Below are 13,588 nucleotides of genomic sequence, written 5' to 3'. Positions count from 1 at the left end.
GTCCCTAGAAGGAAGCAGCTTGCAGGGGGCTCTAGGGGTGTATGTAGGGTGCTTAAGGCACCTGGGGTACAGAGGCCCTGAGGGGACCCAGGTAGGGTGGGGGACAGCAGCGCGTGAGGGGAAGGGATGGGTGGGGCTCAATCCCCTAGAGTGGGGTCCCCCTGGCGGCCTAGAGGAGGCGGGCCCGTCTCTATGGCAACAGGACGCCCCGCCCTTCAGCCCATATGCGAGCCCCACGCGGAGGCGGCGCTCATTCCGCGGCCGGGATGCTGCAGCTGCTGCTGGTCGGGCTCCTGCTGCCCGCTGCGCTGGTGGCCGCTCCGGGGGCCGGGGCGCCGCGGGAGCTGGAGGCCGGCCTGGACCCTGCGGCCCTGGAGGCGGCTCGCTTCGCCCTGGAGAGCTACAGCCGGGCAGCGGAGCAGCGCGGGGGGCCGGCCCGGCTGGGGGCTATCCGGCGGGCGCAGGCCCAGGTGAGGGGCCGGGGTACGGGGCTGGGCTGTGGGTAGGGATTGGGCCGGGCCGGGTTGAGCGCGGTGCGCGTGCAGGGCCAGGGCCGGACCGGGCCGGGGGTGTCCGGCGTCCGGCAGCCTGGCTGGGGATGGGGAGAACGGACTGTGGGTCCGTGTTTGCAGTCACGGACCGGGTGATATGAGCCAGGCAGGGGAGTGATCTGGTTTGTGCTGCGGCGCAGAAGGACGGCAAGCTGCATCATATGGCCACGGCCTCGGCTGCGTAGGGGTTTGGACTAGGCAGGGTACAGGGCAGAGGGGCTGGGGGCATGGACTGGGTTCTAGTGATGGAGGTGGATGGGGTATGGACTGAGTTATATAGATCAGGGCGTGACGGTGGGGTGCGTAGGGACAGGCTGGGACATATGGACTGGAGTATAGTGTACAAGGGCTAGTGGGGTCTGGGCTGGGTTATGTGGACTGCAGTGGGGGGCACAGTGTGTGTTATACGGCTAAAGGCTCTGGCTTGAGTTGTAGACTTGAAGGTCTACACATTGATCATGCAGGGCAAAGGGGTATATTGGGGTACATGGACTGGGATACAGGGCAAAGGGCTGGGGGGCATGGACTGGGTTACATGGATTTGGCAATGACAAAAGGAATAGGGATTGCAGCTTGAGGCCTGGGCCTGGTCTAGCTAGAAAATTAGGTCATCTTAACTACGTGGATCAGGGGTGTGACAAATCCACGCCCTAAGTTTCTGTGTAGCCCACACTAGGTCGACAGAAGAATTCTTCCATCAACCTAGTTACCGCTTCTTAGGGAGGTGGATTACCTACACCGATGGGAGAACCCCATCGGCATAGGTAGTGTCTACCCTGAAGCGCTACAGTGGCACATCTGTACTGCTGTCGTGTTTTAAATGTAGACAGGCCCTGAGGTAAATGGACCCTTGGGGTTGTAGTTGATATGCTGGGGTATAGCCTGGCCTATACGAGGGTATGGTCTGGGGATAAAGACTAGAATGTACAGTAAAAGCGCTGCTGGTGTCATTTGAGTTCTATGGACTGAGTGAGGGGTTATAGACAGGTGTACAGGGCAAAAGGACTGTGGGAGATGGGGATTGGGTTATATGGACTAGATAAGGGGCTGTGGACTAGATTATGTGAACTGGGGCCGTAAACTGGGTTATGTGGACTGGGAGGAATTACTAATTTGTATGATTACTTATGTATGTTTCTAAGGGCAGTTACCACCCTGTGAATCTGACTTTCCTTCCTAGTACAATAACGGGAAGGAAACAATTGGAACCTCTGTAGAGTAACAGATTTGTGAGCAAAAGGTTTATAAAGAATCATCCTGCCCGGATAAATGCGATCATTTCCATAGCTAAACAAATGGACACCCGGAGAATCCTGCCCTAGGTTGGAATGTTACAAAAAACACTTGCTGCAGTTTCTCGCAACATCCGAATTGAAAAATTAATTCAATTTGGCTTGGATCAGAGCGCAGTCATTTGGGCTGGACGTTCTCTAAGAGACTAAGGAGATAAACAGGAAGGTGTTCGAGTTGGGGAGGTGCCTAATTAGTACCATAGGGCCTGGCTCTATTTAACTTGATGATTCAGGAGAAATAGCACATGAACGAAACTTGCAGAAGATTCTAATAGTGGGAGCAGCTGGAAATACTGTTGAGAACAGAAATAATACAAAACACTCATTCATGTTAGAAAAATGAGCTTTTTCATGGAGATCTGCAGCTAACACGTGAGAAAAAATTAATCTGAAACCCAGATACTCTAATGGAGGGGGAGCTAATCTGATGCATCAGGCAAAGTCTTCAGTTGAGATAGGAAAGTATGAATGCCATTGTACAAGGCACTGGCAAGGCGTCATCTGAAATGCCGTGTTCCATTCTGTTCTGGTCACCCATGTTCAACAAAGATGAATTCAAATTGGCCCGGTACAGAGAAGGGCTCCCAGGCTGATGATCAGGGAATGGAGAGCTGATTTTAGGAGAGGAGACTGAAAGAGCTGGATTAGTTTAGCCTGGCCAGGCGAAGGCTGAGAGAGGATCTGGTTGCTCTGTCTAGGTACAGTGGGGGAGACCCCACGGAGGGAGAAGAGCTATTGAAGCTAAAGGACAATGTTGGCAGAAGAATAAATGGGGATAAACTGGCCAGGAATCAACTGAGGCTGGAAATGAGAAGAAGGTTTGTGCCCATCCGAGGAGGGAGGGTCTGGAATACCTCCCCATAGGAGCAGTGCGGGGCAAACAACCCAGCTACACCTCTACCTCGATATAACATGAACCGATATAACACGAATTCGGATATAACGTGGTAAAGCAGTGCTCCGGGGGGTGGGGTGCTGCGCACTCCGGTGGATCAAAGCAAGTTCAATATAACACGGTTTCACCTCTAACGCGGTAAGATTTTTTGGCTCCCGAGGACAGCGTTCTATCAAGGTAGAGCTGTAGTTTGAGGATGGAGCTGGATAAGTTTTGGACTGGATTCTATGATGGGGCGTTGCCTGTGATAGTGGGGACTGGACTTGATAACCCAGTAGGTCCCTTCCAGTCCTACGTTTCTATTGACTTAAAAGCTGATAAAAGAAAATACATGTTTCACACACTCTGTCGTGACCCTTTGGAACTACTTGCCTCAGGAAGTCATTGATGTCAAGAACTTAGCAAGATTCAAAAAGGGATTGGCCATTTATATGGATATCAGGAATATTCACAGGTGTCCTACATAATGATAACAATTTTGGAAGGGGTATAAAACCCTGTGCTTTAGGGCTTAAGCTGATCTCTGTTAGAGACCAGGGTGAGAGCTAATGGAGTGGAGGGGAGGTTATCCCATATCTTCATACTGTGGGGTTCTTGTACCTTCCTCTGAAGCATCTGGCCACTGTCAGAAACAGGATTTTAACTAGACAGACTTTGGGTCTGATCCAGTCTGGCGATTCCTGTGCAAGTTTCTCTTGCAGGGTAGCCCTGGGAAGACACCCTTCCCCCCCTCCCATCCTCTGCAATCTTGCACTCCATTCTAGATCCCTCAGCGCCAGAGGTTTCCTATTCCAGAGCAGAGAGGGCATAGTGTCCTGGGGCTGTGCACGAGGCTGCCCGGCACTAGGTATAACATATGTTCTGCTTCCCATGGCCCCCTGTGGGTCCTGGAAGCTGAGAGTAGCTAGCGTGCAGAGAGCTCCAGCCTCGTCCTTTGCTCTGGGGGCTGGAAGCAGAGTCAGTGCGGAGCCCTCACTCCAGCTCTACCCTGACTGGCACAGGAGATATTCTCAAGGGGCAGTTTACTTCTATGCCAGGGCTCCTAGGAGCTACACTAATACAACTACTAACTTTAAGATCCCTTTGCAGTGCCAGAGTGGTGTGACTGAGGATTCAGACCTGCTATTCCGGATTTGTAACCAGCAGGAATTAATTAACATAATTAACAATATGTAGCATCTTTCCACTTACGAAGCCCTGTACAAAAGTACGTGATTAACCCTTCCAGATGCTGGTAAATAAGAAGATGTAATAATTAATCCACACACTTCGCACATTACAAATAAACCAGTTATCGGAACTCAAAATAGGGCAAAGCATTCTAAGCTAGCAGGAGACTCGAGAGACGAGGAAATCCTATTAGGGTATGTCTGCACTGCAGCGGGAGGTGTAACTCCCAGCCCAGGCAGACGTGCACAGGCTAGCTCTGCTTGAACAAGCGTGCCATAAATAGTAGCGAGTCTGCGGGGGCACGGGCAGTGGTTTGGGCTTGCTGCCCAAGTCCAATCCTGTTGGAGATCCTAGGTATGTACTCAAGCGATGGCTTGGACTAGCCACTTGGGTACGTTCCTAGGATCTCAGATGGGCTTGCATTCTGGTGGCTAGCCATTTTTATCATGCTAGGGCACGTACACCTACCCCCACTGGGAATTACACCTCCCAGCTGCAGCATAGACACACCCTTAGAGAGAACTTGCTAATGGACCTTCATGTTCCCCTGTTAGTCACAGCTAGGCCAGCACAGGACTGTCTTCTCGAGATAACCCAGTTATTGTCTTTACATCCCTATGTGTTGGTACATTCCATTTTACTTACGTCTTTGCATTACTGGTCGGAACAATGAGGAATAGACCAGGCAGTTTCACTCTTGTTTCTAGTCAATTTTGCTTTTCAAGTTTGGCTAGCATATTGGAGGCTGGTCTAAAAGTTACGTTCCAATTCAACCACACGTTATTGGGCTAGATGCAGGAATCACTGGGTGAAATTCTCTGTCCTGTGTCAGGCTCCTGCCTGATCATAGTGGTCCCCTCCTGGCTTAAAATCTGCAAATTTAGCACAGATCTACCCTCAAACTTCAGACTAGTGCTGGGAGATCTTTGTTTTTATAAAGAACTGCTTCTGGTAGATTACTTTCTGATTGCATGTTACCTCTGTATGTAGCATCGATGAGACCAGTACAGGAGTAAATCGCCCAATTGTGGGGGCCACATTTTAGAAAGAATGTTGAAAAATTGGAGAGGGTGCTGAGAAGAGGGCTGGGAAAAAATGCCTGACAGTGAGAAACTTAAGGAGTGCTGCCTGTTTAGCTTCTCAAAATTATCAAAAGGTGACTTGATCCTAGTGTGAAAGTACCCTCACAGGGAGAAAATCCTAGGTACTAAAGGGCTCTTTAGTGGAGAAAGGCAGAACAAGAACCAGTGGCTGAAGTTAAAACCAGACACATTGCCATTAAAAATAAGATGCACATTTTTACCAATTAGGGATTAACCCTCAGAACAAACTCTCAAGGGAAGTGGTGGGTTCCCCATCTCTTGATGTCTGTGAATCCAGACCTGGCTGCCTTTCTGGAAGGTGTTTTAGCCAAACACAAGTTATTGGGCTTAACACAGGGGTGACTGTGGGATATTCTCTGAATTGTGCTATACGGGAAGTCAGAGTAGATGATCTAATGGTCATGCTTTATAAATGCTTTATATTCGCCTGTATAAGAAATAAGCTATGAAATCTGAACCCAAGTTTGTCCCAACAAGATCCCTGTAGCATCCTTTGCTGTAGAGATGAGCCAGAACTTGGCTGTAATGAATATAGAGGGGAATCTTTATCCAGGCTGCTGGACACAGGCAAACTCTGGTGTGCTGTCTTCACCAGTTCCCCATTTATTGTCACTGAATGTTAAGTTCTAGGCTGGGGTCTGCAGTATTGGAGCAGACGGTGCCATGCTCTGCCTACCCGAGAACTGTGCTCTGTCTGCAGGTGGTGAATGGGATCAAGTACTATCTGGATGTGACCCTGCTGAAGCCACCGTGTAGCCAGCACCGATTCACAAACCAGGATGCTGCTATCTGTGAAAATTCAGTGGAGCCGGAGCAAATAGTAAGGACCAGGTGCTGGGTTGTGGTTTTGTTTTGGGTCTGTCACAGATCCACCCTCTTGATGCAACACCCCCAGCTTTGGCACAGTCTCTTGGAGGAACCCCCTCAGTGCACCAGATCCCCAACGGGGGATCTCACCGCCTCTGTAGACTGAACCTGTGGGGTTCCAGCACTCCTGCTTCACGCTGTGAGCTCTCTTCAGTGAGTCCAGCTGAGAGAGACTCCTGGTAGGGACTTGTTAATGTACCTAGCCCAGCCTTTGCAGTGACACTCAAACAGTGTTGTCAAAACAGTCGGGTTTATTAGTCAGCTGGAACACCGCGTAGGCCGTCCTTAGGTGAGCACAGAGAAATGAAGGTCAAAGCCTAGTCCCGGTCCATTCTGGCCAGCGCAGAGCCCAGCAAGCTGTAGCGAACGCCAGGTTCAGGCTGTCTCTCTCTGTCTGATGTCCTTGATCAGCTCCAAGGTAAGAGGCCAGACTCCATCCAGCAGCCAGTTCCTATCCCCCCACCTCCCACCTGCCAAGTCTTTTGTTCTGGAGCTGGGTGATCTTGCTCAGCTTCCCTGCTGAGAGGTGGGGAAATCCATCTCCATCTGGGTCATTGGTTGTTAGGTGTCAGTGTCCTGGTGACTGGATTTGCCACTGGCTTCTCGGATTCTCCATTGATACGGGGTCACCCTCGGCCAGTCCTTTTTAATGACCCATTCAGGCTCAGACAGACAGTCCTTTCCCCCCCCCCCCCCCCCCCCCCCTGGGCCCCCATACTAAATGTAGAGGAAACCGAGGCACACATAGGGGCCATAAAAATATTACGGAAAAATCCTGTTTCATCACAGGGTCCACGTAATCAGATCCTCCCACTCTTAATAGGTCAATTAAACTGGTGTGACTCTAGTGTCACATCATTGACCTCCATGGAATTAGGGCTAGATTCTGCTCTCTGTGCACCAAGATAAGTGTGGATTCATCTCACTGATTTGAATGAGGTGATTCTGGATTTACACAGCTATCACAGAGAGCAGAATCTGGGCAGAGATATTATGAATCACTGCCTTTCTCCTTCCCCCAGTAACTCTAGGAGTTCTGAAATCGTGGACACCTGGCGCGGGCCACATCTCCAACTGGGTAGGAGCCCAAAGGATACACTTAATTTGCATTAAATGGAACAGGTATGAAGGTATGGCCGAGGGTACTGCAGCTCCCAGCATATCTTGTTTCATCTTGATTCAAATGGAGGCCAGTTATTGTTGAGCATGGCATCCTGGGATCTGTAGTTTCCACGGCTCTGCTTTAAGAGAAGGCAGACAGTTACGATCCCAGTGAGTGGACACATAGGGAGGTCTCATCTGGGATGCAGTAAGATGTGGAGTGATGTTTGGGGATTGGACTTTTCCAATTCCCGATTGGGATTCTAGAAGGGGATGTTGTTCCCAAAGCATGATGGGGGGAGAACTCTGTGGGCGACCCCCCCCCACCACCACCCCTGTCCTGTGCACACACCACTCTTACAGGCAAACACATTCCTTAGGGTCAGAGTAGGAGAATTGGAGAAACTATGGGGACTTCATAGCAGTGGCAGGATAGAGCTGGGATCTACCTATTTCAGAAGCAGCATCGCTACCACTTGAGCTCCAGGAGAATTGCTCCTGGGTGTTTACAGTATGGGGGCTAAGACACACAGCTGATTGTCTTCTACTGGTTGAAATCAGAAGCAAGGGCACGTGTGTATGTACACGCACACCAGTGCAAGTTTCTTAAAGTATTAAAATGGGGTATCACAAGCAGGCAGTGGAGCTGGGGCTCTGGGAGATGGCTTTGTAACTAAACAGGGACGTTACTAACACAGAACCCAGGAGTCTGGTTACATTGTAAGCGACCTGCTGGTCTGTATTTGTCCTGTGTCAGACTCTCCAGTCATAGTCCCATGAGCCAGGCCTCTGTCTGCTGAATCCTCTCATTCGTTGTCTTGTGACCTGGCATTAGCCCAAACACACTGTAACTAGGGGATCTTTTTATAGCTTTCATTAGTGGAGGATCAGCTGAGTAACTCGGGTTCAGCCTGTTGACTGGAAGGATTCTGCTCTTCTCTGGCCCCTTTCAGCTGAGGGTCCCAGAGCATTTTACAAATAAGCTAAGACACATGCACCCCATCCAGGAGTTAGAGAAACAGTGGCCCCATTTTACAGAGTACAGCTGAGGGGCTTCCCCAGCATCGCATGTTAGGAGCAGAAGTAATAATAGAACCCAGGAGTCCTGACTCTCCCAGCCCTTCCGTTCTAACCCAGCAGACCCCACTGTCCTCTCAGAGCCAGGAACAGAACCCCTCTCCCATCACCATGCCCTGCCAATCCACTCGTCCCTGCTGCCTCCAGGCAGGTTTCTCTAATGTTCATTTCTGAAATTTTGACGCAAGGCCTGTTTTTTTTCTCTCTCTCCTGGAAGTCTTGTCACTTTGAGGTCTGGAGTCAGCCCTGGATGAACAGACAGAAGCTGGTGAAGCAGGAGTGTCGTCCAGCTGGTATGGCGGGTCTGCATGGGTGTCATCCCTTTAAAGGATCCTGACTAGAATGTAAACAAGAGCATTAAGTCTGGAATCAAAGCCACACCCCTCCACCACCTGCACACTTGGCATAGGGCCACTTACCGTGTATTTCCTGGGTGGAAGGAACTGGTTATGGAAGCTTTAATCCACTTCTGGCCATTAAAGAGTCATTTGGCACTTTCCCAAATAGCTGTCTGTTAATCCAATCTCCTGGCCAGGCTCCAGCTCGGCTGTTTCCACTCTGTTGACCTTAATTCCCCCCTTGTCCTCCCCTCCCCACCTGCTGTGTAGCATTGCTGTGCACTGTTGCAGAGCTGCCTTGTCTCATCCCAGAAGTGGCTGCATGTCAGCGATACCTGCATTGGTGAGACCACTCCTGGGATGCTGCATCAAGATTGGCAGACACACTGTGAAAAAGATGGTGACAGCTTTGGAAAGGGTTCAGAGAAGATCTACAATATTCATCTGTTCTACGGAACCATTGTGATCATCCGACCTCCTGCAGAACAGAGGCCATAGGCTGGCCCTGAATTAATTCCTGGCTGAACTAGAGCAGAGTTTTTAGAAAAACACCTCGTCTTGATTTAAACATTCCCAGTGGTGGAGAATCTACCCCAGCCCTTGGTCTGTTGTTCCGATGGTTAATTCCCCTCACGGGTAAAAATGTGATTCCCGTTTCCAGTCTGAATTTGTCCAGCTTCAGCTTCTGGTGTGAATGATTCCCGTTCTGGAAAACCTGTCTGGAGTGAGAGACTAAGGCCTGCTGTAGATCCCGTTTTGTCCTGGTATAGCTATGCCAGTTAGTGGTTCTCTATAACGTAGACAATGTTTCACTGTCATAGTGATATCCACCCAGCCCTAGTGTGGATGCAGTTTCCTGGGGTAAAGGTGCCTTTCCCAGAATAGCTTATTCCCCTTACTGTACAGGCATACGCGTATCTATCCCAGTATAACTGCATGCACACAGAGGGGGTTGTACCACATTAACTAGACTGGTATAGTTCAAGCAATACAATTTTTGTGCATAGACTGAGCTCCTTAGAGCCTTAAAGATGAAGATGTGAGTTGAACTCAGGCTGTAAGTGTGTCCCCAGGGAGGAGAGTTTGGAGGGCAGAGGACTCAGTTCAGCAGAGAAAGGCAGATTGAGACCCAAAGGCTGAGAACTGAAGCCGGACAAGTTCAGGCTAGCAATGAGGTAACATTTTTAACAGGGAGGGGTTTAACTATTGGAACAACTGTCCAAGTGATGAAGAATCCAGCCTGTCCCTGCGAGTTTTTAGGGATTGGATGCATCTCTAAATCTATGCCCTAGCTCAGCCACCAGATATGGGCTGCAGGCAGGAAGGGCCGTGGGAGGTTCTCTGGCCTAGGCTATGCAGGAGGTCAGAGTGGATGATCACAATGGTTCCATCTGGCCTTCCAATCTGGGAATCTAGAAGAGTGAATGTGTCATCCAATGGCTACCAACAGGATAAGGGACCTGCTACTGCTGCTAGCCAAGGGAGATCTCCTTTAGCGCAAGCAGTAGAGGCTGTTGGGTGTGAAGAAGATGGGCATTGGCCCTCGTTCTCCCATGGCGTATGAGATCTATACAGTAACTGCACTGGGGCTAACTGCAGTACTCTCGGCTGCCTCCTCTTATGTTTAGAGCCATCAGAGAAGGTCCAAAACGTGGCATCCCTGGAGCCAGAGGAGCTGGCTCATGCCAAGACACCAGAAGAGCCAGTTAGCTTGGAGGCCCTTTCCCAGGTGGGTGGCTGGCTGCCTCGCTCCTCCTCCTCTCTAGCCCAGTTTGTCCTGTCTCTTGACGGGCCCCGGTCTCCCTTCTACCGATGATAACTCATGGCTCTATCCCAGAAGGGAGAGTGTGTGGGGCTGGAACTAGAACACATGAGGCCGCTTGCTCCCAGGGTCGGGCAGGGGGATGTGGCCTGGATTAGGGGAGTATGTCACGTGGGGCGGGGTGAGTCTCTGGGTTGCATTTCTCCAGTCCCCTCCCATGATACGCTGCTTCATATCTTCCCCCATGCCACCGCCCTGGCCTCTGGCTCCATCCCCTTGCCACTCTGCCCCTGTGCTGTGCCTCAGCGTGGCACCTCCTCTGGTCACCAGCCCTAAGGCCGACCTCCTGCAATGCTCCAGAGACAGACCTGCTACAGGAGGAGGCTGAGAATGGGTCTATAGCACCCCCTGCAGCCAGGCACTCGCCTGGCCTTGGCAGATGGCACGTCTTCCAGCATCAGTCACTGAGTTACCGCCTCCAGCCTTCCAGGTCTCTAAGCCGCTTGCCTCCCTGTCCCTAGAATGCCTCCGTCCAGCTGATCTCGCTGTTCAAAGACTTCCTGACCACCTACAAGAAGAGCTACAAGGATGAAAGAGGTGAGCCCCAGGTGCTGGCATATCTCTTGGGCCCCCATCCCACCACCTTTGCAGAATCCTGCGAGCCAGCTCCTGTCACCCTTTCAGCTCTTCCCACCTAAGAATCCTTTGCACTGGCTCCTGCAACACTTCAGGGAGCCCCCCGTATCTCGGACACGCTCCCTGTCTCACAATGACTCTGACTCCCTGGGTCTGTTTCCCTGTTTAGAAGCCGAGAGGCGTTTGCAGATCTTCGCGGAGAACCTGGAAAAGGCTCGGACGATCCAGGAGCTGGACCAGGGCACGGCCGAGTATGGAGTCACCAAGTTCAGCGACCTGACGGGTGAGAGGGGCGATGGGTTTGGGCTCGGTGTGCCCATGGAGTCGTGGCAGCACACCCTACAGGGAAGGGCTAGGAGCTCCCCGCTCTCTGCACGTGGGGCCAGGGCTGGAGTAGCTGGGAGCTTTCCCCACAGGTAGCGCTCCTGCCCCACTCTCTGCAGCGCCCCCTGCCAGGGGAGATCATAGACAAGTACCCTGTGTCTCCTGAGTCCTGGGCGTTTCTCCACAGCTGCTTTCTGTCTCATTTCAGAGGAGGAATTTCGCTCCCTGTACCTGAATCCGCTGCTGGCTAAACTCCCGGCCCGGCCCATGAAACCGGCTGCCATCCCCAGTGACCCGCCTCCTGCCGAATGGGACTGGCGGGAGCATGGAGCTGTCACTGATGTCAAGGACCAGGTGGGTTTCCATGGCTACATTAACCCGCCTCCCCTGACAGCAGCAGCTGCAGAGCTTAGGCCAGGGGTAGGCAAACTTTTTGGCCTGAGGGCCGCATCAGGTTTTGGAAATTGTATGGAGGGCCGGTTAGGGGAGGCTGTGCCTCCCCAAACAGCCAGGCATGGCCTGGCCCCTGCCCCCTATCCGACCCCCCCCTGCTTCTCGCCCCCTGACAGCACCCCCCCCCGGACCCCTGCCCCATCCAACCCCCCCTGTTCCCTGATGGCCCCCTCAGGACCCCTGCCCCATCCACCCCCTGCTCCCTGTCCCCTGACTGCTCCTGGAACCCCTGCCCCTGACTGGGATGTGGCCCGTGGGCTGTAGTTGGCCCACCTCTGGCTTAGGCCAACATAACCTGTTGTGGCACTCTGTCCCCCGCTAGTGGCTAGATCAGGTATAGTGGCTGAGGCTGCTAATGCCTCTGAGCTAATGTACCTGGTTTAGCACAAGCTGTAGAGGCTCAGGGAGGTAGATCCAGAGGTTGCGGGTTTGATCCCTGCGTGCGACCCTTCCAGGGATGTCATGCCACCAGTGCTAATATAGCTGTCGCTGTCTCATCCCAAAGAGCACAGGCAATGCCCTCTGCTGTGAGAGGCCAGGACTGGAGTAGCTGGGAGTTTCCTTGCAGCCAGCATTCCCGCACCATTTCCTGATGGGGTTTGGGAGAGTCTGAGGGTTTGGGACACTGACATGTCACTCGTGGGCCATCATCTGTCTGGCCTTGTGTTTCCAGGGTATGTGCGGCTCCTGCTGGGCTTTCTCTGTCACCGGCAATGTGGAAGGACAGTGGTTCCTGCGCCGGGGGTCTCTTGTCTCGCTGTCGGAGCAGGGTATGTGGCTGGCACTTGTGGCGTAGGAGCCAGGACTGGGCTGTGACAGGAATAAGAGGGATCCCTTATCCAGGACCCTGTGGCTCTCCCAGCCTGCACTGCCCAATCTTGCCACACGGGGAGCTCCCTGAGTCCTGGGCTGTTTAGCCAGGAGCGGGAGTGCATGGCATGGCTGGTGCCCCAGAGAGCCTGACGGATTCCCAGGCTCCCTGGACCTAGCTGGTTTCCCTGAGACGATGGCTCTTCAGAAATCCCTGTTAAGAGTCGATCCCTGCACTAGAGTGAAGAACCCAAACTTGCTTTGAGGAGAAGGGGGGTTGGTTGCTGGGTTCCCCCTCCCACTCCTTATTTGAGGTGGGGGTCAGGAGGTGGGAGCTAATCCCCCTTCAGTGCCCTGATCTCCCCAGAGATGTTTGCAGCTTCCACTCTGATTTCAGCACTGTCAGCAAACCTGACCAGGCCTGGGTTGGTGGTAGAGCCAGGCAGCCCCTGTCAAGACCAGGGCACCCTGTCGTGTTGAGCTCTACACAAGACCCTGACTGAGGTCGCCCCATGCCCCCGGTGCTGGACAGACACCATGAGACAGTCCCTGCCCTGCAGAGCTTCCATTCTAACTAGACCAGGGGTCGGGGAGAAAATGTGCACAGAAGGGGGAAGGAGCTTGCCCCAGGTCAGTGTCAGGACTGGGAATAGAACCCAGGTGTCCTAGTCCAGTGGCCCACACTACCTGCTGAACACCTGTGGCGGAGAGATGTGGAGCAGCCAACCGGGGATGGGGACAGCTTTGAGGCCAGCAAAGCTTTGGGAGACCCTAACGGAGCCTCAGGAGTGGCTCCAGCTGGCCACGAGCATCCCAGCTGGGAGGCTGTTCATCGGGGGATGGGAGCCTGAGAGCCTCAGGTCAGTAAGAGCCAGTCTCTCTCCCTGCAGAGCTGGTGGATTGTGATGGACTGGACCATGCCTGCGGAGGAGGGCTGCCTTCCAATGCGTACGAGGCCATTGAGCAGCTAGGTGAGCTCAGGACCATCCAGGCCCAATGCAGGGAGGTCAAGGCCTCACCCTGACTGGGGCAAGCAGGTGAAGCTCCAGGGTTGGGCAGTTAAGGAAGATCCTCAGCTATTACTAGCTGAGGTAAAATAGAATAGCAGGGGCTGTGGGTAGGGATTGAGGGGCATTGGCAGGGCTGTATGCAGGGGAAACCTAGGGCTGGGGTAGCAGGGGGCTGCGGGTCGGGATTGGGGTCAGTGGC

General features: G+C 52.7%; 2 protein-coding genes across 2 annotated transcripts in view; both read left to right on the top strand.

The window, feature by feature from the left end:
* The first annotated feature begins 224 nt into the window (after positions 1-224).
* LOC113406311 (bitiscystatin-like) lies at positions 225-6,710 on the top strand. Its single transcript, XM_026650456.1, has 3 exons — positions 225-470; positions 5,712-5,831; positions 6,702-6,710. The coding sequence occupies exons 1-3, from the start codon at positions 225-227 to the stop codon at positions 6,708-6,710; spliced, it is 375 nt and encodes a 124-aa protein (XP_026506241.1).
* CTSW (cathepsin W) overlaps positions 269-13,588 on the top strand; it is a 16,928-nt gene continuing 3,608 nt past the window's right edge. The window contains exons 1-9 of the mRNA XM_024210726.3: positions 269-470; positions 5,712-5,831; positions 8,274-8,349; positions 10,023-10,123; positions 10,678-10,753; positions 10,962-11,075; positions 11,325-11,470; positions 12,243-12,339; positions 13,270-13,350. Of these exons, the coding sequence (XP_024066494.2) occupies positions 8,307-8,349; positions 10,023-10,123; positions 10,678-10,753; positions 10,962-11,075; positions 11,325-11,470; positions 12,243-12,339; positions 13,270-13,350 (658 nt within the window). The 5' untranslated portion in view covers positions 269-470; positions 5,712-5,831; positions 8,274-8,306. The remainder of the gene's footprint in view (positions 471-5,711; positions 5,832-8,273; positions 8,350-10,022; positions 10,124-10,677; positions 10,754-10,961; positions 11,076-11,324; positions 11,471-12,242; positions 12,340-13,269; positions 13,351-13,588) is intronic.

This window comes from Terrapene carolina, unplaced genomic scaffold (genome assembly GCF_002925995.2).
Source record: "Terrapene carolina triunguis isolate 2854851 unplaced genomic scaffold, T_m_triunguis-2.0 Scaffold89, whole genome shotgun sequence".
Taxonomy (NCBI): domain Eukaryota; kingdom Metazoa; phylum Chordata; order Testudines; family Emydidae; genus Terrapene; species Terrapene triunguis.
This window is presented reverse-complemented; position numbering and strand designations above follow the sequence as displayed.

What these genes read in the sequence shown, in the direction of transcription:
- LOC113406311 (XM_026650456.1), top strand. Translation starts at nt 225, where the DNA reads ATGCGAGCCCCACGCGGAGGCGGCGCTCATTCCGCGGCCGGGATGCTG. An exon ending in TCCGGCGGGCGCAGGCCCAG is followed by an intron (nt 471 to 5,711) that starts GTGAGGGGCCGG and finishes CTCTGTCTGCAG; the next exon opens with GTGGTGAATGGGATCAAGTA.